We start from the raw sequence: 24,189 nt of genomic DNA, 5'->3' as shown, positions 1-24,189 counted from the left end.
AAGAGGCAGACAGACACCCAGGTTACCTGGTGACAGTCTTCCCCACTCTGGTGAGATGTACTGTGTTTCTACTTAAATTATAGGAATTATTTCTAAATTTGCATTTATACATATAGATCAACTTATGCAGATTTTATGCAAATTGGTGCCCTCTCTTGTTCTCTTTTTGGATGATGCATTTCTTCTTTATGGCGATTCATAAGTGGCTTGTTGTTGTTCAGTCGTTCAGTCGTGTCCGACTCTTCGTGACCCCATGGACCATAGCATGCCAGGCCTTCCTGTCCTGCGCTCTCTCCCGGAGCATGCTCAAGTCCATATTCATTGCATTGGTGATGTTATCTAGCCATCCCATCCTCTGCCGTCCCCTTCTCCTTTTGCCTTCAGTCTTTCCCAGCATCAGGGTCTTTTCCAGGGAGTTTTCTGTTCGCATTAGATGGCCAAAATATTTGAGCTTCAGCTTCAGTATCTGTCCTTCCAATGAGCACTCAGGGTTGATTTCCTTTAGGATGGACTGACTGGACCTCCTTGCAGTCCAGGGGACTCGTAAGAGTCTTCTCCAGCACCACAGTTCGAAGGCATCAATTCTTCGGCGCTCAGCCTTCCTTATAGTCCAGCTCTCACAGTCTATGCCTAATCTCTGAAGGCAGAGGCAACCTAAGAAGGGCTTCACAAGAAGATCTGAATGAGGGTGTGTTCATCTTGGAGAAAACGATCTTGCAGAGTGAGTGAGCACTGCCAAAGTTGCATGGGCAGAGCAGTCCTAACGAGGGGAAGTGGGTTGGGCGAGGAACAAGGCTGGAGGTTCTCCTATATCCAAAGCCCTGGCCTGGCTCATGCCAGCATGGTGGAAGGGAGAAAGAAGTGACATTTATCTGTTGTTTTCCCTCCCTCATTTTCTGGATGTTTTTCTCCCCTCCTCCTTGCTTGCAATGGGAGGAAATTAATCTATGTTAGCTCCAGGGTTGGTGTAGATTTGTTACCAGTTTGGATGCTTGCTGGGGGAATGGGAAGGCTTTGGATCTTGTGAATCAATCCACACCTTCCCCTGAACCTTCCCCAACACAACCAACATTTCCATATGTTAATACATATGCAAATTTATAAATAATTGTTATAATTGCAATAGAAATATAGTACATATCCACTATAGTACAGAAGACTGTGGCCAGGTGATCTGTGCACCTGCCTGTTCAGTTTGCTGTCAGGTGCTGCTAACTGTTGATGGGCCACAGCTCTTATGGTTCTTTATATTTATATCAGAATTGGTTTAATTCTGAGAGGGCCTTCTCAGTGATGACACCCCACTTATGGGATAAACTTCCCAAAGAGGTTCACCTGGCAATTATGTTGTTATCTTTTCTGCACCAGGCAAAGACCTTTCTTTTCTCCCAGGCATTTTAGAGATGTAGTCCTGGCTATTATGGCTGTTTTATCGATGCCTTTGCTGTTTCTTGTTTTGCATTATATTATATTTTATTCTTTTAAATATTTGTATTGTATTTTATATTTGAACTGTTCTATGGCATTTTCATTTTTAACTGTTTATAATCTGCCCAGAGAACATTAGTTATCAGGCAGTTTGGAAATGTAATACATAAAATAATAAATAAAGCAAATTGGACAGTACAGCCCTTCAAATAGAGGACACCTTCAAACAGAGGATGGTCTTCTAGCAGCCCTTCAAAGAGAGGACTGGCCTCTGTAAGAGAGGACACCTGACCACCCTATGTAACCATCCTTTGATGCATATCTATTCATTTGCAAAGCTTGTATATTTTCTATTAGGAATACTTGAACCTGCTTTATACGAAGAACATAAGAACATAAGAAGAGCCATGCTGGATCAGACCAGGGGTCCATCTGCTCCAGCATTCATTCACACAGTGGCCAACCAGCTTCCCATGGGAAACCCACAAGCAGGACACAAGTGCAACAGCACCCTCCCACCCATGTTCCCTAGCAACTGGTGTACACAGGCTCACTGCCTCTGATACTGGAGGTAGCATAGAGCCATCAGGACTTTGGTCAATCTTGCAGTGGCTTTTCAGGGCCTCAGGCAAAGATCTTTCCCAGTCTTTCTCCCTGAGACCTTTTAAGTGGGATGTGTCAGAGGCCGCACCTCCAAAACCTCTAGGCACTATGCATGTATTCTCAAGCTTGTACATGCAGTGTGGGAGCTCTCCAACAGATCTACAAACCCTTTCTCTGCAATTCAAAGTCCTAGTTTTGACCTTTAAAGCCTTAAACGGTTTGGGACCAAGTTACTTGAAGGACCGCCTTGACCCATATCAGGCTGTCCACACGTTAAGATCAGAAAGAGAGTCCCTTCTAATTTGCCAACCTTTGAGACCAGTCAGGTGGGTGATGACACGGGAGAGGGCCTTCTCTGCAGCGGCCCCAAACCTTTTGGAACAAACTGCCATTGGAGGTCCACCATGCTCCATCATTGCAGACTTTTAAGAAGGCCGAAAACATATTATTTTACCTTGGCCTTCTATGGCCGCTATTGTTGCTGTTACTGCTGTTAACATTGTTGCTGGTTTTATTGTTGGCTTTTATTGTTGTTTTTATCATTTTTATCACTTTTAATATTTTAACTGTTTTTATGTATTTTATTGCTGCAAGCCATCTTGAGAGGGCTTCTGCCCTGAAAGGCGGCCAAGAAATATTTTAAATAATAAAAAAATAAAAGCCTTCCTGTCCCTGCTGAACGGCAAAAGAGTAGGAAAATCCCCTTCCTTTTCCCCCTCCATTTTCACTTCTTTGAGGAAAGCTGCACCTCCCCCACCCCCTTCCATGCATTTAGCCTTCTGAAAATCAAATCATCATATAAAAACCATTGTTCTGCGCCTTAATACAATTTCACAGGTACTTGTGTTAGAATAAGTAATAGAGTTCAGTGTTGCGTAAGAAAGTTTTAAGGTATTTGGGCGGCCTCATTTACAAGGGAATAATGAAGTTCAGGAGAACTGCACTGCTCTCGCTACATCGGGGCACTGCCTCCCCGGTATCATCATCACTGTGCACTTTATATATAGGACCGTTTTAGTTCAGTGTCTTCCTCTCTCTCTCCTGCACTTGATGATTGCTCCCGTCATACTTGGTGGGTCAGACCAAACAACAAAGATCCGTATGCGTGGAGGATGTGCAATCTTCAAGGGAAGGGGTTTAAAGGTACAATTAGTCTAAACAGTCTTGGCAGTCCTAGTTCTGGCATTGTGAGTCACTGCGATGCATTGCTCATTCTCACAAATCAATGTCATTTGCATCCGGGCTTCTGAATGGGTATAATTAGCAAAACGGATAAAAACAAAGGTCTGCTGGGAAGTGCGCACAACGAAAGGAGATGCCACTCACTTGGGCTGCCTGTTCCAGCTTTGGGATAACACGGCATATTGAGCATGAGCCAGACAAAGGGTCGAATTAGATGTGAAGGCAACTGACCCCGCCCTCTCTAAGATGGGGATGGGAACTTCCAGGCCCTGGGCCAGATTCAGGCTGCTTGAGGTCCCCATCCAGCCTGCCAGCTTCTTTGCTGGCTTATCTCCAATCAGAGATTAGAAGGACTTCCCTTCTTTCCTTCCGTGCTGCAATAAGGCTGTTAAAGGCCTCCATTGCAGCGTGGTGAGCATTTTCAGTGTGTGTGTGTGTGTGTGTGTGTGTGTGTGTGTGTCCTGCTGGGGAGGGAAGGTCTAATTCTTCCCAGTGCTGTGCCCCTCCGCCATTTTAAGAAGCCTCCATTGGTGCCAATGGCCCTTTAAAATGTGGGCCTGCCCCAATCATGCATGAAACCTGGAAAGGGACACTGATTTAAAGATCAAAACAGACACATGGGGGAGGGGTGGTGAACCTCTCTGCACCTACAGCTTACCTTCTCGCAGTCCCTTTCCTCAGATACTTTTAAGGAGCTGGACTCACTTCTGGTATTGGAGCTCAACTGATGAAAAAATTACGTCAAGGGGCAGACTGTGAGGAGGTAAGCCACAGGCTGGGAAGGAAGATTCAGCACCCTTCACCTGCACCCCTCTTTCGCTCTTAAAATCAGACTCCACTCACTGCCGTATATGTGACCGAGGCAGAGACTCACATAAGGAACTGCCTCATCAGTGTCACCAACTTCCCATTTATACACTCTGAAGTTGGGGAATCGTTTTGGTGATTTTCAGGGGTGGCACATTTACTGCCAGTGGTGACAGCACTCCCCAAAGTCTTGGCAGCTAGTGGCCATCATTTCCCTATTCCCATGATTCCCTAGAGTGAGGACAGAAAGCACTGACTGATTGGCTTTATGGTGATGCTATGTCAGGGCATAGTCTGAAGGCACATGAGGCAGCCACCTTGCTGAAGCTAAACAGGTCTGGCTCTGGTCAGTGCTTGGAGGGGAGACCACCTGGGAACCACGTGTAGCCACCTTGAGTTCCATGATGGAAGAAAGGTGGGATGTAAATGTAATAAATAAATAAATAAATACATGCATGCATACATACATACATACATACATAAAAAATTGCCATGAAGCCAGCCAGAGTGCAGCCAATGCTTCCTGTCCTCTCTCTAAGGAATCACGGGAAGGAGAAAAATGGTGGCAACCAACCTGTAAGATTTTAGGAAGAGCCATCGCTGTCACTGCCAGAACCTTGAAATAGGTGGCAGTGGCAAAAAAAGACCCCCCCCCATTTCTTGAAATCTTAAGAGAACTTTTGGTTCCACCTTAATTTAAAGAATTGTGTCTGCCATTGTCATGGCTAGCTTGGCTTACTGTTAAGCAGATTTTAAATCTCATAGAGTGGAGAGTTTAAAGATATGCTCAGTTTCTCCATCTGGGATCAATGGGACAAAAGTGGTTACCTTTACCTGGATTGCGTTCATTCTTTCAAATGTATGGGCATATACATATATATGGTCAGGAACCATGTATCTCAAATGGTATCCATTTCATGATAACAGGCCCGAACGAGACCGGGTGTTGTTGTTTTCTATTGCTCACTCTGAACCGTGGCCAATGAGAGGAAGTTTTATATACTCAGAGATCACCACTGCTGAACTGTCCCTTATATCTGAACTCCCTCCCAGAATACCTACATTGTTCTCTCTCTCCCTTCAAGACCCAAGCACAAACCCACTTATTCCATGAAGTGTTTGATCTAACTCCTTTGGTCCTCATCACCCTAAGCAAAATGCAAGAGCTTTTGCTTACTTTTATCCCTTGTTATCTTTAGTTCCCCACCTCTTCCTATGGTCTCCTCCAACCTGGTCTAAATTTAGATTGTAAGCTCTGTGCAGCACAGACCTGTCTTTTGCTTATGCTGTTCTGTAAAGGGTGATGCACACTTATGGAGGTATAAAAATGATTAATTGCAACACAGCATAAACCACAGTGTTAGAATTTAGGGCCACCAGAGTAAAGGGGAGACTCTGTGGTAGCCTCAGATCTTGGCCCCATCCAGCCAGTAGGTCTGGTTTAGTTCTGCTTTAATGTTATATATGATCATTCTGAGGCATTGAAACCTCCTCTGTAGTCTCTCCTTTCTGTTTAAACCAGAGCTGCATGCAAATACACATTCTGAAATATTTACAAGGCATATTATTTCCCCAAAGATAACAGCTTCTTTTCAAATCCGGTACATTTCTGCTATGTAAACAAATACTCATTCATAATGCAAAGCGTGTACTATTTCTTTATTGATGCTTCTTGGTAGTCTCCTGCACTGCATTCTTTCATGTTAAAAATCTATGTCACTAAGGTAACAACCTGAACATTATAGCAGTGGGTTCACACAGGTGTGCTCATTGCTTGATTCTGTACACTTGGGCTGATGCATGCATTTGATGGCTACAACATCAAGTGATGGCTTGCATGTGTGAATGGCCATCACCGGTATAACACCATAGATGGAACTTCCTTATCAACTCAGGGCTCAATCCTATTCATGTTTATACAGAAAAAAGTCCTACAACTTTTTCTGTTTAAACATGCATAGGATTGTAGGACCTTTTTTTCTGCCTAGACATACATAGGATTGTGCCCTCAAAGACAATACTTCACAAGGGGAACAGTTTCTGTATTCAAATGCCAGCCAACTGGTTAAGAAATGAGTCAGAGGGTTAAGAAACAACTCTGAATCCTCAGCTGTTTGCATGATTAAACCATGCAAGGGGCTCACACATTCCCTACTACCCTGGTTTGAGATAATCATGGTTTGTTGTTACAAGAAGCGATGGTTACTGTAAACCATAGTTTGCCTCCAAACCAGAACTGGAAATTCAGCTCAGAGTCCTTTGTGAAGAGTCCACTTGGAATGTGATGGTCCAAATAAATGGATAATGGATTTCTAGTGAAGCAGTCGTTATGTTCCTCTCTCCATGGTTTACCAGGGCACCACTGGTAAGGTCCATCTGTTCTTAAAGGCCTTTGAATAGGTCAGTGGTGGGGAAATGATGGTTCTCCAGATGTTAGTATGCCCTCCAGATGTTACTATACTACAACTCTCATCTGCCCCAGCCAGCATGGCCAATGATAAGGGAAGATGAGAGTCATAGGCCAGCAGCATTTGGAGAGCTACAAGTACCCCTGGCACAGGTGAAGGGAGGGGAATTGGAGAACTGGCCACCGAAGCTTTTCCTTGGCTACTCTTACTATTGTTTCCAGGTTATTTTGTATATAGATTATGATATATAACTGTTTTTAAAATTATGTTGTGAGCTGCCTTGAGCATTATGGAAAGGCGGGCTAGCAATATTTTTTAAGAAATAAATTGGTACATTAGTACATAAATGGCAAAAGCTTTATACCTGTCATGTTTAAGCTTTTATTAAGAAACGTTGCCCATATTACAGGACTGCCATTCCAGAAAAGCAAATTAGACTGAAAATGGCTCTAGGACAGGTCAGACTCCAGCAACGTCATGAATCTCTCATATTTACCAATCCATAAATAGAGCTGGAAATACTGATCAACGTAACTATTTTTATCTGTCATGTTTGAATTTAGCCAAAGGCTGTAGTTTACATCCAGTCTGCAAACTCCTTTTAAAACAAGGGCATTTCTCTACATGGTCTAGAATTCTGAATTTTGGCACACACATCTGCACACATATGTGCACGCACGCACACACACACACACACACACACACACACAGCTAACACACCGTTTCCTTGAAAATCCTGGAAATAGGACATTTTGAAGGTTTTGCTCAAAATGGATCCGATCACTGTGACACAATCAAAACTAGGCATAAGATGGGTTCCTAGGCTCAAGCAGTTTCGTTAAATAGCCATACGTTTGAATGACCATTGGGTGATTTCTAGTAATGATGAGTCAAAATGGTGGGCTCCTTTTGTAAATATTCCTCCCTCCACCCCCCAAATATGTCTCTAACTATACACAAAAGTCTTGCTCTGGTGGCAGGCAATGAAACTACCAGTGCAACATGGCAGGACAGGAAGTACTGACCTGATTCTTTGGGCAACAGGGGCACATTTTTTATTTTACCTCCTTTGCTTTGTTTGCTACTATGTCAAATATGATTGGCTATATGATGCTGTGACACCATCCTATTCACTATGTGATCCCTGATTGCCTAGAATCATCATCACTGATTGCCTAGAATCACATGGTAAAGAAGTCATTTCAAGTAAGAAAAAATGGTGCTGAAATAGCAAATCAGGGAAACAATGAACATGAAAAGGCACAAAAAATGTATGAAGGAGTAGAAAGTAGTCCCCCCCCCCGCCACCAAACTGTTTTGCCTGCCATGAAACAGCAACTGTCAAAAATTGAAACCCATATCAGCCAGAAAATATTATATTATGGGGTGGCATATAAATGTTGTAAGTAAACAGATGTGGGCCTATGCTTGTAGAATGCAAGCTGAATTTACTTGTATTTTGTGCATATATATGCAAATTGGGTGCTTGCAAGCTGCAACTTTATCTGCCAAATTTCATCCTGGAACAATTTTTTACAGCCAAATTATAAAGCTCTGGAAAACAGGGTTTGTAACAGAGATCCCGATGGACTGTCTTTAACGTTTGGAAAGATAAAACTATCCCTTTTAAAAGACAAGTGTCATTGCCAAATGGTGAAATTACTATGCTTTACTTCCACCCACTACATTTCAATTTTAATTTTATGAATATTGCAAATTATATAACACACACATTATAACCTCTAACGGGGCTAATTTATAAGAGCAGTGTCCATCAATTATAAATTTTCTGTGACATTAATAAAATGGCAAGAAGAACTAATTATGATGACTTCTGAGATGAAGATGCCTTGGACTGATCATTAATGAGGTCAAAATGATACTTTTAAAAAACGTAGCAAGTTCTAATTATGAGCGAAATGAGATTACGAAAACGATCACAGAAAAGACATTAACCTGATGAGTTCCACAGTCTCCGAGTACATGGTGTATGGAGATTTTGCTTCTAATGGATCGCGCTCCATAGCATTCCCACACTCGATGAAGGAAAGGGCAGCATCAGCATAATTCACGGCTTTGCCAAACTTTTCCAGCTGAAAAAATAAAGAAGGAACCCATTCAAGATAATGCTCCAGTTTTGACTTCAAGATTGCTATACGGTAATGGTAAGCACGATGGTCCACTGAAGCTGGACCATTTTTTTTTTTTTTAAGTACTAAACTCAGGGACTGCCAGCTCTTGGAGTCTTACAATCCAGTCCAGCAAGGGAGATCCATATGTGCAGCTGATGGGATAGCTATCTGTCTAGCCATCTATCTAGTCATCTATCTAGTCATCTATCTAGCCATCTAGCCATCCATCCATCCATCCATCTGGATGAACACCTGTATCTTCCCTATACCAAGGATGACTTAAAACATCAGTGAAGAACTTCAGTTCCGGGGGCCAAATTTGGCCCAGCTGGGTTCCCTAGATTGCCGTGCCTCCTTATCCTGGCCTCACTCTGTTTCCCCTGACCAGCAATCCTTTTGTGGTTTCCAGGCTTTTGTGTAGCCCACCCCCTCTAAAAGGTTGAAATGCCTCTTCTAGGGCTTCATTCTTGGCAGTAAGAGCATTAAGTTAAAGAAGGCTGGTATTTTTAGTATTCTGGCCCTTCCCCCTTTGCCTTTAGCTCCACCCCTTTTGCTTTTGGCCCTGCCCACCACTGGAATGTGGCCCCCGAGGGTTTCTCCGAAATGGAATTTGGCCCTCAGGTTGAAAGAAGTTTAATACCCCTGACTAGGGATGCTGGAGAATTCCGCCAAGGACTCAAATGAGGCTGGATTCCAAAGAATCCAAACTCTGGAGACTGGCAGAGCAGCCGCACTCATCTCTGGGTCCAGAGGAGTCCTGCTGGGTGTAGGGATGTACGAAAGTCACTTACCTTTTCGCAGGGGTGATTCGCGGTGGGGGGAAGGCGCTTCACTTCTCCCCCCGAAGTTCATGCGAGGGGGGGGAGGCTACCCCGCCTCGCCCGGCCGAAATTCAGGCCAGGGAGAAGCGCCCCGTCTCCCCGGCCGCGAAAGAAAAAGTGAAAAAAAACAAACAAAAAACCCCGTGATAGGCTACGTAACGATTAACGTAGCCTATCACGGCTAGACTTCCAAAGTCAGCCGTGATAGGCTACGTTAATCGTCACGTAGCCTATCACGGGTGACTTTGGGGGAAAAAAAAAGCGCGTACGCAAATGGCGGCAGCCCACGGGCGCCGCCATTTGCGTTCCTTATTTTGGCACGTCTAGTCTACGTAAAGATTTACGTAGACTACGGAGAAAATAAGGGAACACTATTTGCGTTGCCCTTATTTTCGCCGTAGTCTACGTAAATCTTTACGTAGACTAGATATGCCAAAATAAGGAACGCAAATACGTACGCGCTTTCCCCCCCCCCCAAAGTCACCCGTGATAGGCTACATGACGATTTATGTAGCCTATCACGGCTGACTTTGGAAATCTAGCCGTGATAGGCTACGTAAATCGTCACGTAGCCTATCATGGGTGTGTGTGTTTTTTTTTTTTACTTTTTTATTTTGTAATGGCGGCAGCGGCAGCCGGTCGGGAGACCGGCTGCCGCCCCCGCCGAACCGCTGCCGAACCGCCGCTGGGACGGTTTTCTGTAGGCGCAGAAAAACGTAATGGGATGGAAGACTCGTTGACATGCCGAGTGACTCAGGCAGTGGCAGAAGGCCGGGGGTGGGGAGGTGGGGCACAGCATATGCCGGCAGCCATGGGCCTGTGCCTGTAAATACTTGCTAGTGGAGAGGGGGCAGTGGACTAGCACCTTGATGATGTGCGCATTCCTTTAATGGTCAACCAGCCATGGGAGGCGTTGAGAGCATGCTTCTGCGAGCTGTCTCAATAGGGAGCATCCTTAATCAGCAAGCGCTCTCCTGAGTCAGGCGCCAGCCATCAACCTGAGCCTGCTTGATGGTCAGGGAGGGACTTGATGGTCAGGGAGGGGCCATGGCTCTGCAGCAGAGCACTCGCTTTGCTTGTAGATGGACCCATGTTCAGCCCCAGGCACTTCTGGGTAAGACTGGGAAAGACTCCTGCCTGAAACCCTGGAGAGCATCTGCCGGTCAGTGTTGACAATATTGGGCTAGAAGGACAAATAGTCTGACCTGGGATAAGGCAGCATCCTCACCCATAAACATAGGAACATAGGAAGCTGCCTTATGCTGAGTCAGACGATCAGGCCATCTAGCCCAGTATTGTCAACACCGACTGGCAACAGCTCTCCAGGGTTTGGGGCAGGAGTTTTTCCAGCCCTACTTGTGATGCCAGGGATTGAACTTGGAACTTTCTGCATGCAAAGCCGGTGCTCTATAACTCGTAACAGGATAGAACTTACAGAATCATAGAATAGTAGGGTTGGAAGGGGCCTATATGACCATTGAGTCCAACCCCTTGTTCAATGCAGGAATCTAAGTCAAAGCATCCCTTTGAACCAACCCGTATACTACATTCAGCATCTAAGGCCCTCCTCCAGGGGAAGCTCAGAGGGTAGCTACAAGGGAGAGGGCCTTCTCAGTGGTGGCCCCGCAATTATGGAATGATCTGCCCGATGAGGCCTACCTGGCACCAACATTGTTATCTTTTCAGTGCCAAGTTAAACCTGCCCTCTTCTCTCAGGCATTTGGCAGCATAGAATGAGGTTTTTTATCAGGTCCTGGATTGTCTTGGGCTGATGGTTCAAAAATTGTTTTTAGATATATGTTGTCTGCTTGTCTCTCTGTGTGTGCTATCTGTTTATCTTTTTTTATGTAAATGGTTTTTGTACTTTGTAAATGTATTTTAATGGTTTTTAATTTTTGTGAACCGCCCAGAGAGCTTTGGCTATGGGAAGATATAGAAATATAATAAATGAAATAAATGAAACAAATCTTTGGCAAGTGGAATACAGGAACCCAAACAAGGGACAATGTTATTGCATTCATGTCCTACTTGTGGGCTTCTTACAGGCACCTGTTTGGCCACCGTGTGGACTGAATGCTGGAAAAGATGGACCCCTGGTCTGATTCAGCATGGCTCCTCTTACGTTCTTATGAGGTGGGCCTCCTCCAAGGGCAGGATGACTACTTATTCATGACATGCTTTTCCTCCCTCCCCCTGCCTCCAAGAAGCTCAGGATAGCTCAGGATCTCCCCCTTCCCTGTTTTACCTTCCCAACAGCCCTGCAGTGTAGGTTAGCCTAAGAGATGATGACCGTCCCATGGCCATCCAGTGAGCTTTATGGCTGAATGGGGATTTGAACCTGGGTCTCCCTGGACAACACTCAAACCCAGCCTTCCCCAATCTGGTGCCCTCCAGATGTGATGGACCACAACTTCCATAATTCCCAGCCAGCCTGTTTGGTCATGGTGGCTGAGAATGATGGGAGTTGCAGTCCAACACATCTGGAGGGGACCAGGTTAGGGAAGGCTGCTCTAACCACTATACAATACTTACTCTCAATTTATATTTTATAAGAGCCACGGGGATGTTGCCAAAACAAGCAGTCCTGTGTCAAGGTCTACCCCACTCCTTTTGGTCACAGTTTAGTGACACATTCTGGCATGACAAAGAACTGGAACCCTATGGACATCAGGAGCAGGCTCAGTTCTCAGTTACCTGCACTGAATGCTGATGGTCAGGCTAAATAGGCTACAATCAATGGGATGAAACCTGCCTTACCTATCCCACAGGGATCCTTACACATAGAGGCTCTTTCTCCACTCTGCCTGTCCCAGTGATCAACATTTTGCTGGCTTATTGGTAAATCCAACTTGGAATTTTGTGACTGTTGTCACTTGGCCAGAAGACATATCTGGGAACACTCTGCATTACTGCAGATGATGTGCAGATCCTGTTAATTAATGGCGCTGCGTGCCAATAATTAGTGTAATTAATTGCACACTTTAATAAGGCATGCAAATTAGAAGCAGCCCTCTGGCTTATCCTGATACTTTTTTTGCAAGCTGCACCACAGTGCTGAATAAGCTGACGAGCCAGGCACAGAAAAGTGCAGTTTGGACACCTACCAGGGCATCTGCTTTGTGCTTTAGCTTTTTGGCCTCTTGCATGTAGTAATCTGCATTGTGAAGCCTAAGGAAAGAAGAACAAGAACAATAAGAAGAAAGCAGGAGCAGCAACAGATGAGGGTTCAGTTTCCTCATAATGCTTACCTTGGCTCATTGCCTTCTTAACCTTGGCTCCTTAAACCATTTTTTAAACTTCCAGACCTTCTTCCAAGGAGCTCATGGTCATGCATATGGCTTTCCTCTCCTACTTTATCTGCCCAACGGTACTGTGAGGTAGGTTAGGCTGAGGAAGAGTGACTGGACCAAGATCACCTGGTAAGCTTCATAGCTAAGTAGGGATTTGAACCTGGCTTTCCCTCATCAAAAGCATGATACTCTGACTACTACACCACATTGACTCTTGAGTCCAAACGAACAGTGAACCATGGTTTAATGTCCTGAAGCAGGGCCTGTCTCCCAGAGGGAGCATATCGGGAGACATCAGTGAGACCCGGAGACATCAGAGAAACTCAGCACATGAATGAACTCCCATTGTCATGGCTTGCTCAGTGCAGATGTAAAGCTTAACCATGAGTAACACAAACTATAGTTTAGTTGATGGTTTCCCTTTGTGGTTTGCAGCCAATTCTTAATTAAGGGTTAGGAAACTGGGTGTAATGCGTAACCCAATGTTAGGAAAGATAAGCCATGGCTAATCATTATGTCTGCAGAGGACCACAGTTTTTAAAAATCCGATTAAACGTGCTGAATGGCTTCCAAGACAAACGGCACCCATTTATTTTTTGCTTCTTTCATTCTTAGCAGTGCAAAGCTGCTGGATACAAAGATGTGATTGATGAGCTGGCTGCAAAATGGCTAACAGTGGAAACTGGAAGCTCAAAGGAGCCTATTAAACTTTGCTGAACAAGAGGAAAACAGAAACAATTCAAAGTGATTAACCAGAACAAGGTTCCATTAGAAAACCTTAAATGCAAAATTAGGTATCTATATATCTGTATCTAGAAAAGAGAAATAGCCAGCCATGTTCATCTGAACACAATCATCAACAAAATAAACTTGCTTGATTATAAATGATGAGCGCTTTTGTTTAAAGAGAGAAAAAAGGCATATGCTGTCTAAGATTATGGTCAAACTAACATCTCATATGTATGCATGACAGAGGAGAGGGGCCATAGCTCAGCGGTAGAGCATACATTTTGCATATAGGACTGTTCTTCAGTTAAAACTAGACATCCTACATGCATTCATGCAATTAGCATCGTGTCTAGTTGGGCTTTGAGACCCCAGGGAACTGCTGCCAGGCAGAATAGACAATACTAGCTGAGATGGACCAACAGAGGTGGCTCTGCACATTACACAGCAGACACGAGTGCGGCAGTTACACCACTGTTTCCTGCAGTAAAACCCCCTGTGACTTTAAGACAGGCAGGCACACCTTGCTTGGATGTGACTCCTTGATGGGGTGTGTGTGGCTGTTTAAAGATGGACTCCTGCTTCAACGGTATCTGCCCTACAAAGTGTAGAGCCACCTTGGATTCCACTCTGCATGAGATATCATTTAATTACCACTGGATTGGACAAGAGATTGTTTAAGCAAGACACTCTCAATGCCCCCTCCTTCAAAGAGTCTACCTTCTCACCACCGTTGTCATCAGCAGCTTCTCCTCCTCCTCTTCCTCCTCATTGCTACCTCTGGCTTGTTTCGCTGGCAGAGAGCCAGTGAGCAAGTAGACAGTGGCATCTAGTCCTCCTTCTCACTGCCATAGTTGTCTGGGCAAGGGTGAGAGACCAGCAAACAAGCAGGTTGCAATGTTAGAGAGGAGGAGCAACTCCAGGAGACTCTTGTCAGTGGGGCCCTGTTGGCAGGTATCCAACCATGCCTACCGTTGAAACCAGCGCTGCAAGGCCTTACAATCAAGTCTAGACAATTACAGGGCCTCGGCAGTGTAAAGTCTGATCAAGAAATGACCGCATGGGTTTGGTCTTACTACCTACATGTCATCAAATGTTATTTTAGGTCTTCTTGGCTCAGAATTCCCATTGGCGAAGGCAGGAGTTGTGGACCAGATGTCATTGTCTAGATGGCTGGTGTCAAGCAGAGTGTTTGGGGGCCTGCTGTGGGAGTCTTCCTCCTGCAGAAAGTGATTTTAATTAGAAGCTTCAGCTTTCAGACTAATAATACCTTTGTATGTCACATAAGGCAAGTCTGTGTATCTTGAAATTAAAATCCAGGCACATATTTTGCATCTCGTGGACTTCATGTCATAAGTCAAGCTCAGTAGATTAATTAAGCACAAGCAGCTACATATTACTCACATGCACGGCATCATTAACACCCACTTCCCCAAAGTGTAATGTCAGCATGGGTTCCTTGTAGCATTGCTTGCTTATTAAAATAAAAATGTAAGGAGCTGAATGGCAAGTGAAAATCCCCAGTTTCCGAGTATGAGGGCTGGGCTGGGGATGAGCAGTGGGGCTGCCGCTGAAAAATAATTCATGACCCCCCTGCAAACACACACACCTTAAATCATATCTGTCACATCATAGATTGATTCTATTAAAGGGGATAATTACCATGTTTTTTTTTTTCTGCAAACCATAATAACAGGGGAAGAGCTGTAGCTCCGTGGTAGAGAACCTGCTTTGCATTCAGAAGGTCACAGCTTCAAACCCTGGCATCTCCAGGCTGGGTTGGAAAAACCCCTGCCTGAAACCCTGGAGAACTGCTACCAGCCAGTGTCAATAATACTGGGCTAGGTGGACCAATGGTCCAACTTGGTATAAGGCAGAATCCTGTGTTCCCCTTTTGCCCATGTTCCCCAGCAACTAGTGTATATAAGCATACTGCCTCTGATACTGGAGGCAGCATAGAGCCATCAGGACTAGGAATGTGCAAACTCACTCCTGTCTGGGTTCTCTGGATTCCTGCCCAGCTCCTGCTCCCGCTTGCCGATCCCCGGACCACGCTTATGCCCCTCCCATGATTGGTGAGCAGCCCACACTCACCCCAGTGGCCTCATCGAGGTCTGCGGTTGCCATTTCTAAAAAAAAAAAATGGCGATCGCAAAAATGCGCATGTTTTTGTATTCGCAGAAATGCGCATTTTGCAAATTTGCATATTCTCATGTGTAAAATGCACATTTTTGTGAAGGCACACATTAGTGTGTTATGAAAATGTGTGCGCAAATTTGCGCATTTTTGCGATTGCCATTTTCTTTCTCAAAAAATGGTGACCACGAAGCTTGATGAGGTTGCTGGGGTGAGTGCAGACCATTTGCCGAGCACTGGCAGGGGGCAAGCAGGGGCAGGGGCTTGGAGAGCAGTGTGTGGGGGTTGTGGGCAGGAGCAGGTCTGCCAGATTCCTGGACTGAATTGGGCGCCTGTGCCATCCCTAATCAGGGCTAGTAGCCATGGACAGTGCACTCCTCCAGGAGTTTGTCTAACCCACTTTTAAAGCCACCCAAATTGGCGGCAATCACTATGTCTTGTGTAGGGATGTACAAAAATCATCTACCTTTCCACGGATTATGTTGATGGTGGGGGGGGGAGGCATTCCGTCCCTCCCCCCGGAATCCTCGACAGGGGAGAGGTGATCCGTTCCTCCCCCCCGGAATCCTCCACAGCCGGCTATGCTCCATAGCAGCTCTGGGAGCAGCTGGCCAGGCCCAGCGAGGCCAGAGCCATCCGCAGCCGGATTTCCGGCCGCGGAGGGCTCTGGGAGAAAACAAACAAAACCCGCGTATGCAAATGGCGGCGGCTACGGCCGCCACCATTTGCGTTCCTTATTTTTGGCCGTCTTAATCTACATAAATATTTACGTAGACTATGACGGTGAAAATAAAGGGGAACACAAATAGCGTAGCAGGCGCTATTTGCGTCCTTTTTTGATTCACCGTTTTAGCCTACGTAAATATTTACGTAGCCTAAAATGGCAAATCAAAAAGGAACGCAAATAGCGCCCGCTACGCTATTTGCGTTCCCCTTTATTTTCACCGTCATAATCTATGTAAATATTTATGTAGACTAAGACGGCCAAAAATAAGGAACGCAAATGGCGGCAGCCGTAGCCGCCATTTGCATACACGGGTTTTTTTTAAAAAACCCAGCCATGATATGCTACGTAAATCTTTACGTAGCCTATCACGTCGTGTTTTTTTTTTTTTTTACACAAGACTGCAAATGGCAGCGGCGGCAGCCGGTCGGAAGACCAGCCACCGGAGCTGTTGCAGCTGCCGCTGGAGCCGCTGCAGCCCAGAAGGTCCGCCCCAGGTAAGTCTTGTCCCGGGGGGGATCCGCGGGGGGGCAGGGGGATGGCAGGCCATTCCGCCACAGAGTTTGGGGGGCTGAATGCACTGGCATTCGGCCTCACCGAGATCCATGACGGAATTCTCTGCCATCCCTAGTCTTGTGCAAGTGAATTCCATAGTTTAACTATGCACTGTGTGAAGAATCACCTCCTTTTATCTGTCCTGAATTGAATATTCAAGGTGGCTTAATTCATGATGTAGAACTACCCCAAGCAGGATTCTGGGGGAAAAATGGCGGCAGCTCATTGGGGAACACGGTGTTTTCCCAGAGTTCCCATTGGAATGATGTTACATCATGATGTATCATCACTTGGAGTGAGGATTGTGGGGGTGTGAGATGGAAAGTGCAGGAAGAGCACCACTGTGTACACTGGGTGTACTGGAAAAAAATAGGACAGTTTTGCATTTCTCTTTTGTCGCTCAACCCTCAAGTATGGCCAAGGGTTCTCCCTGGAGAACGTTTGGCTAGGGATGTCTGAGAATTTTGTTTCTGTTTGTAAATCATATGAACTTGTCCCATTTGCAATCCCAAATGTGAATGTGAGGAGTGCTCTTTTAAAAGGAATGTTAGCAAATTCTTGAATTTGTGATTGTGCTTGAACATTCATTTTTTTTTAAAGAATATGCACTTTGAAATATACTTTTTAACCCCCCCCCCAGATTTTCACACTTCAGTCAATGGGGGAAAGGTGTATGCTTTTGAAAAATATGTACAGAATTGGGCACTTTTGTCATTCTAAATGTGCACTTTCCCATTTGAATGAGACAAAAAATAGGTAAAAAATGGGAGCAAGCTGAAACAAGCTTTGAAGTTAATTTAGGAGAAGTTAGGTGAGCTTGAAAATCACTGGTTTTCCCATCTTTATATTTGGCCCAACCTTAGCCACTAAGAGTAAAACTAAGTGCTAATCGCATAGCGTGTAATGAAAGGTCTGCTTTTTATTTACTCTAGTGTAAGCACATATGCCCCTTCATGGATCACTGCCTTGTTGTGGCGAAGGGGCTTGCATAACTCAGTGAAGCCATAAGCTATGCCGTGCAGGGCCACCCAAGACGGACAGGTCATGGCAGAGAGTTCTGACAAAATGTGGTCCACTGGAGAAGGAAATGGCAACCCACTCCAGTATTCTTGCCAAGAAAACCCCATGGAACGTATCACAAGGCGAAAAGATATGACGCCAGAAGATGAGCCCCTCAGGTCGGAAGGTGTCCAATATACTACTGGGGAAGAGCAGAGGGAATTTCCAAGTAGCGCCAGAAAGAGTGAAGTGGCTGGGCCAAAGCCAAAAGGGCACTCAGCTGTGGATGTGTCTGGTGGTGAAAAGAAAATCCGATGCTGTAAAGAACAATATTGTTTAGGAACCTGGAATGTCAGATCAATGAATCAAGGTAAGCTGGAGGTGGTCAAACATGAGATGGCAAGATTGAACATCGACATCTTGGGAATCAGCGAACTAAAATGGACAGGCATGGGCGAATTTAATTCAGGTGACCATCATATCTACGACTGTGGGCAAGAATCCCTTAGAAGAAATGGAGTAGCACTCATAGTAAACAAAAGGGAGGGAAAAGCAGTACTGGGGTACAATCTCAAAAACGATAGAATGACCTCAGTACAAATCCAACGCAAACCATTCGACATCACAGTAATTCAAGTCTATGCCCCAACCACTAATGCCGAAGAAGCTGAGGTTGATCGGTTCTATGAAGACCTACAACACCTTCTAGAACTAACACCCCAAAAAGATGTCCTCTTTATCATAGGGGATTGGAATGCTAAAGTAGGAAGTCAAGAAATCACCGGGATAACAGGTAGGCATGGCCTTGGTGTACAAAATGAAGCAGGACAAAAGCTAATAGAGTTTTGCCAAGAGAACACGCTGATCATAGCAAACACTCTTTTCCAACAGCACAAGAGACGACTCTACACATGGACATCACCAGATGGTCAGTATCGAAATCAGATTGATTATGTCCTTTGCAGCCAAAGATGGAGAAGCTCTATACAGTCAGTAAAAACAAGACCTGGAGCTGACTGTGGCTCAGATCATGAGCTTCTGGTTGCAAAATTTTGGCTTAAATTGAAGAATGTAGGGAAACCACTAAACCATTCAGGTATGACCTAAATCATATCCCTTATGAATATACAGTGGAGGTGAGGAATAGATTTAAGGGATTAGACCTGATAGACAGAATGCCTGAGGAACTATGGATGGAGATCCGTAACATTGTTCAGGAGGCAGCAACGAAATCCATCCCAAAGAAAAGAAATGCAAGAAAGCCAAGTGGCTGTCTGAGGAGGCTGTACAAGTAGCTGAGGAAAGAAGGGAAGTGAAAAGCAAGGGAGAAAGGGGAAGATATATGCAACTGAATGCAGAGTTCCAGAGAATAGCAAGGAGAGACAAGAAGGCCTTCTTAAATGAACAATGCAAAGAAATGGAGGAAAACAACAGAATGGGAAAGACTAGAGATCTCTTCAAGAAAATCAGAGATCTCAAGGGAACGTTTTGTGCAAAGACGGGCATGATAAAGGACAAAGAAGGCAGGGACCTAACAGAAGCAGATGAGATTAAGAAGAGGTGGAAAGAATACACAGAAGAACTATACAGGAAAGATTTGAATGTCCCTGATAGTCATGATAGTGCGGTCACTGAACTTGAGCCGGACATCCTCGAGAGTGAAGTCAAGTGGGCCTTAGGAAGCATTAGTAACAACAAAGCTGGCGGAGATGACAGTATTCCAACTGAGTTATTTAAAATCCTAAAAGATGATGCTGTTAAAGTGCTGCACTCAATATGCCAACACATTTGGAACACTCAACAGTGGCTGCAAGACTGGAAAAGGTCAGTTTACATTCCAATTCCAAAGAAAGGCAATGCCAAAGAGTGTTCAAACTACTGCACAATTGCGCTCATTTCACATGCCAGCAGGGTGATGCTCAAAATCCTACAAGCTAGGCTTCAGCAGTATGTGAACTGAGAACTACTGGAAGTACAAGCTGGGTTTCGAAGAGGCAGAGGAACTAGAGATCAAATCGCCAACATTCACTGGATCAGGGAGAAAGCAAGAGAATTCCAGAAAAATGTCTATTTCTGCTTCATTGACTACGCTAAAGCCTTTGATTGTGTGGATCACAACAAACTGTGGCAAATTCTTAAAGTGATGGGAGTACCAGACCACCTTACCTGTCTCCTGAGAAACCTGTACGAGGGTCAAGAAGCAACAGTAAGAACCAGACATGGAACAACCGATTGGTTCAAAATTGGGAAAGGAGTACAACAAGGCTGCATATTGCCACCCTGCTTATTTAACTTATATGCAGAGTACATTATGAGAAACGCCGGGTTGGATGAATCACAGGTCAGAATTAAGATTGCGGGGAGAATTATCAACAACCTCCGATATGCAGACGATACCACCCTAATGGCAGAAAGCGAAGAGGATCTAAACAGCCTCTTGTTGAGGGTGAAAGAGGAGAGTGCAAAAGCTGGTTTGAAACTCAACATTAAAAACACGAAGATCATGGCATCTGGCCCCATCACTTCCTGGCATATAGAAGGGGAAGAAATGGAAGCTGTGACAGATTTTACTTTCTTGGGCTCCAAGATCACCGCAGACGGTGACTGTAGCCATGAAATTAAAAGACGCTTGCTCCTTAGGAGGAAAGCTATGGCAAACCTAGACAGCATAGTAAGAAGCAGAGACATCACCTTGCCGACAAAGGTCCATCTAATCAAAGCTATGGTTTTCACAGTAGTAATGTATGGCTGTGAGAGCTGGACTATAAGGAAGGCTGAGCGCCGAAGAACTGATGCTTTCGAACTGTGGTGCTGGAGAAGACTCTTACGAGTCCCCTGGACTGCAAGGAGGTCGTATCAGTCAATCCTAAAGGAAATCAACCCTGAGTGCTCATTGGAAGGACAGATACTGAAGCTGAAGCTCAAATATTTTGGCCACCTAATGCGAAGAGAAAACTCTCTGGAAAAGACCCTGATGCTGGGAAAAACTGAAGGCAAAAGGAGAAGGGGACGGCAGAGGATGAGATGGCTAGATAGCATCACCGATGCAATGAATATGAACTTGAGCACAATCTGGGAGAGAGTGCAGGACAGGAAGGCCTGGCATGCTGTGGTCCATGGGGTCACGAAGAGTCGGACACGACTGAACGACTGAACAACAAAAGCACATATGGCCCTAATTCAGATTGGGATCACCATGCACTGAGAGGGGAGGATCAAACTTTCCCCTTAACATTTTTCCTGAAATCCCTACCTTGGGGTGGGGGTGTTAAAAAAAGGAAATGGTCTCCAGGGGCATCAATGGAGGCTTGAAAAAACACGGGGGGGGGGATTTGGGGAAAAATGGTGCTGGGGGAAAGGTTTAATCCTCCCCTCCTAGTGTGCAGTGGTCCCCATCCAAATCCGTGTGACATGCGCTTCCACTAGAGTAAATAAAAAGCTAACCTTCAGTTACACACTACTGTGCAAGTGGAATGAAATTCTTGTACATCCCTAGAAATACCCCAGATTCCGCCATTGAGCAGACAATGGAATGAAAGATGCCTGACAATCTGGGAAACACAAACAGAATGGATTTAACAAAAGCTGTGTATCCCTATGTGTAGTTTGACTTTAACTATGCCTAGCCATTGGTCAGTGTTTAGCAGGTCTGGAGCAGACAGTATGAGTCATGATAGATAAATGGCCTGCCTCAACACAAGGCAGTTCCTTATATCCTGCTGCCAGAATTTTCTCTTTTGTTTTATCTTCTTCACTTTCAACAACCTCCTTTGAGTGACTTACACAGATCCCCTTGGAGTTGGAAGAGGATTTGTTCTCGTTTTTCCGGTGCTTGGAGCAGGTGTTGGTCTGCAAGGGGTTTGACAGGGTGTTCTCTTGGCCAAAGGAGCTGTTCTCATTGCTGTTGTTCCGCCGAGGTGCCGTCTCATCGAGCAGAGGAGACAACGGTGGTGGAAACAGCTTCTCTTCTCTTTTCTTTGTCACCTTTTTAACAGAGTTGTTGCTGCCAAGGAAGACAGAAGGGATCAGTTGTTATAATCAGAGATGGCTCGACACCCACATGAAGAAATACCTGGCCAGATATAGGGAGACCGTCCGGCCTCCTGATAAGTCACAAGTGCCTGTGCCCACTGAGGACAGGACCAGGGTTTTCCCAAAATTTCTGCCCTGTGAGTCAGAAGGTGCATGTATACCTGCCCCTTGAAGGTCAGGTGTCAGTGCTTTCTGGATTTCACACCAGCAGCTTTCCCCAACTTGGTGCCCTCCAGATGTTTTGGACTACAAATCCAACTTTCCTGACAATTGGCCATGATGACTGGGGCTGATGGGAGCTGAGGTCAAAAACATTTGGAGGGTACCAGGTGTTGGCCCCAGCTCTTTTTGATTCTTCAGACATCTTGCTACTCATCTTGTGCCCAATTCTTGTTTGCGTTTGCGATCACTGCTCACTCTGCACAAACAGGAAACTTATGCAAATCAAGCAGCAAGCGAACGGGAGATTTGCGCAAGCCTCCCCAAATTTGCACAAATGTCCTAACTTGCGCAGATTTCCTCCATAGACTAAAGCTGGCTCATTTAATCTACTGAGGAAATTTGCGCAATTTAGGAAATTTGTGCACATCGAACTGGGAATTGGGAACAAGACGGATGTGAGCACATGTTTGACAATTTGCGACTATTTTTGGTAAACATGCGCTCACCCTCACAATTGCATCTGGTGCAATGTCTGCATGCTTTGCAAGCAAAACCAAAATTCTCATATGTCCCTGGCTACATTGCCTGAGTATTCCTTCTGCTGCTGGGACCCCATCTGTCGCATGAGCCTCTGTAGCTTCCATATAGCATTGGATCCCGCTTTGCTCTGTGCAGGAAAAAAAATGGGTAGTACAGCCTTCACCAGCCTGGTGTCCACCAGATGTTTTGGACCTCAGTGCCCATCATCCCAAGCCAGGAATGCTGGGATTATAGCCCCAAACATCTGGAGAGTACCAGGATGGAGAAGGCTGATGTAGTAAAAGTGATTCTGAGAAGAAAATAGTTACTGCACCAAAAATTGTCTCTCCTTCAGAGTGCTGTCCTTGTGTAACCTAGTGCTAAGGCAGATGTCTTGGAAAATTTATTCCCACACACCCCGAAATAATGAATGTAGTGCAAACCCTTGGCTGTCAGAAAAAAAAATCAAATAGACCCAGCTGACTTCTTAACATGTTAATTTGACCATGGATTTAAAAAAAAAAAAAGTTACTGTCCTAGTCCAGTCAATGAAGATTACTTGAATTTTAATCTTTCCTTAGACAACTCATATTGCATTCTACAGCCATTTACTTTTCATGATTATTGACTCAAATTTTCAATAGCAAATTAAGTCAACAAGAATTTATGTCTCCCTCTTAGTCAATTTAAGTCAGTGTCAGGCATTTATAGATTTACAATACCTCAAAGCAACAAATCAAAGAGGAACAAGCAAAGCAAAGCAGCTTGATTTCTCGATCGGGGGAAATTCAATAGCCTCACCTGGCGGTATGTTGCATCACTTCGCCAGTTCTAACGATAGCAGCATCTATTTCAGTTATTTCCTAATTGTGTCCATTAGCAAATAAAAACCATTGCTGTCAAAATGGGAATTTCATTGCCATTCTCGCTAATGTTATATCTATATCTAATACTTAGCTAAAAATACATACTCAAGATCACCAAATGCAGGTTTTCGAGGGGCTATAGCTTGTAGCTTCTATGCTGAATGACCCAGGCATCTCCATGTAGGGCTGGGGAAGACCCCTGACTGAAGCCCTGGATGATTATTGGCTCACATTTTCAGTAGCAAATTAAGTCAATAATGCCAGGGATGGATTAGTCTGTTTCTAGGCTGTGTCATTTTTGCACATGTTAATTCATAAGTCCATTCCATCCCATTTCCACATCAACATGCATTTTTAAAACAACATTGCACAAAGATGTGCAGTATTTTGAAATGCATTTTCCTACAAAATATGCATTTTTATGTGTTTTAACCTAAAATACACATTTTGTACACATTTTAACTTAAAATACACATTTTTATATACATTTTTGACTGCACTGCAAAATTCAGAGAGGTGCAAAAACTCAAGGACAACTGATTTGCCTATTAGACTAGGAAGTGAAAATCAAGTTGGTTCACTAAAAATGCAGACTGAACAAAATCCTTGAGCATCCCCGGTCAAGGTTCACAATATTCATTCATTCATTCATTCATTCATTCATTTGCCCATCTGGCTGGTCACCGAGCAACTCTGGGTGATGTACAACAAAAGAACAGTTTAAAAGAATAAAATACTACATTAAAAACATAATTTTTCTAAAAATACCCTAACCCACCACAAATGCCTGCCTGAACAA

General features: G+C 44.6%; 1 protein-coding gene across 1 annotated transcript in view; it reads right to left on the bottom strand.

Annotated features, from left to right (window-relative positions):
• Positions 1 to 24,189, bottom strand: part of AFF2 (ALF transcription elongation factor 2) — a 574,244-nt gene that overhangs the window by 22,003 nt on the left and 528,052 nt on the right. Inside the window, exons 13-16 of the mRNA XM_084813687.1 lie at positions 21,595 to 21,814; positions 14,481 to 14,617; positions 12,486 to 12,549; positions 8,385 to 8,521 (exon numbers count right to left, since the gene is read on the bottom strand). Coding sequence (XP_084669813.1) covers positions 8,385 to 8,521; positions 12,486 to 12,549; positions 14,481 to 14,617; positions 21,595 to 21,814 — 558 coding nt within the window. The remainder of the gene's footprint in view (positions 1 to 8,384; positions 8,522 to 12,485; positions 12,550 to 14,480; positions 14,618 to 21,594; positions 21,815 to 24,189) is intronic.

Source organism: Heloderma suspectum, chromosome 9 (assembly GCF_057233095.1).
Source record: "Heloderma suspectum isolate Gila_16-S chromosome 9, 16-S_ref, whole genome shotgun sequence".
Lineage (NCBI taxonomy): Eukaryota > Metazoa > Chordata > Lepidosauria > Squamata > Helodermatidae > Heloderma > Heloderma suspectum.
The sequence above is the reverse complement of the archived record's forward strand: the minus strand, read 5'-3'. Positions and strand labels throughout refer to the sequence as shown.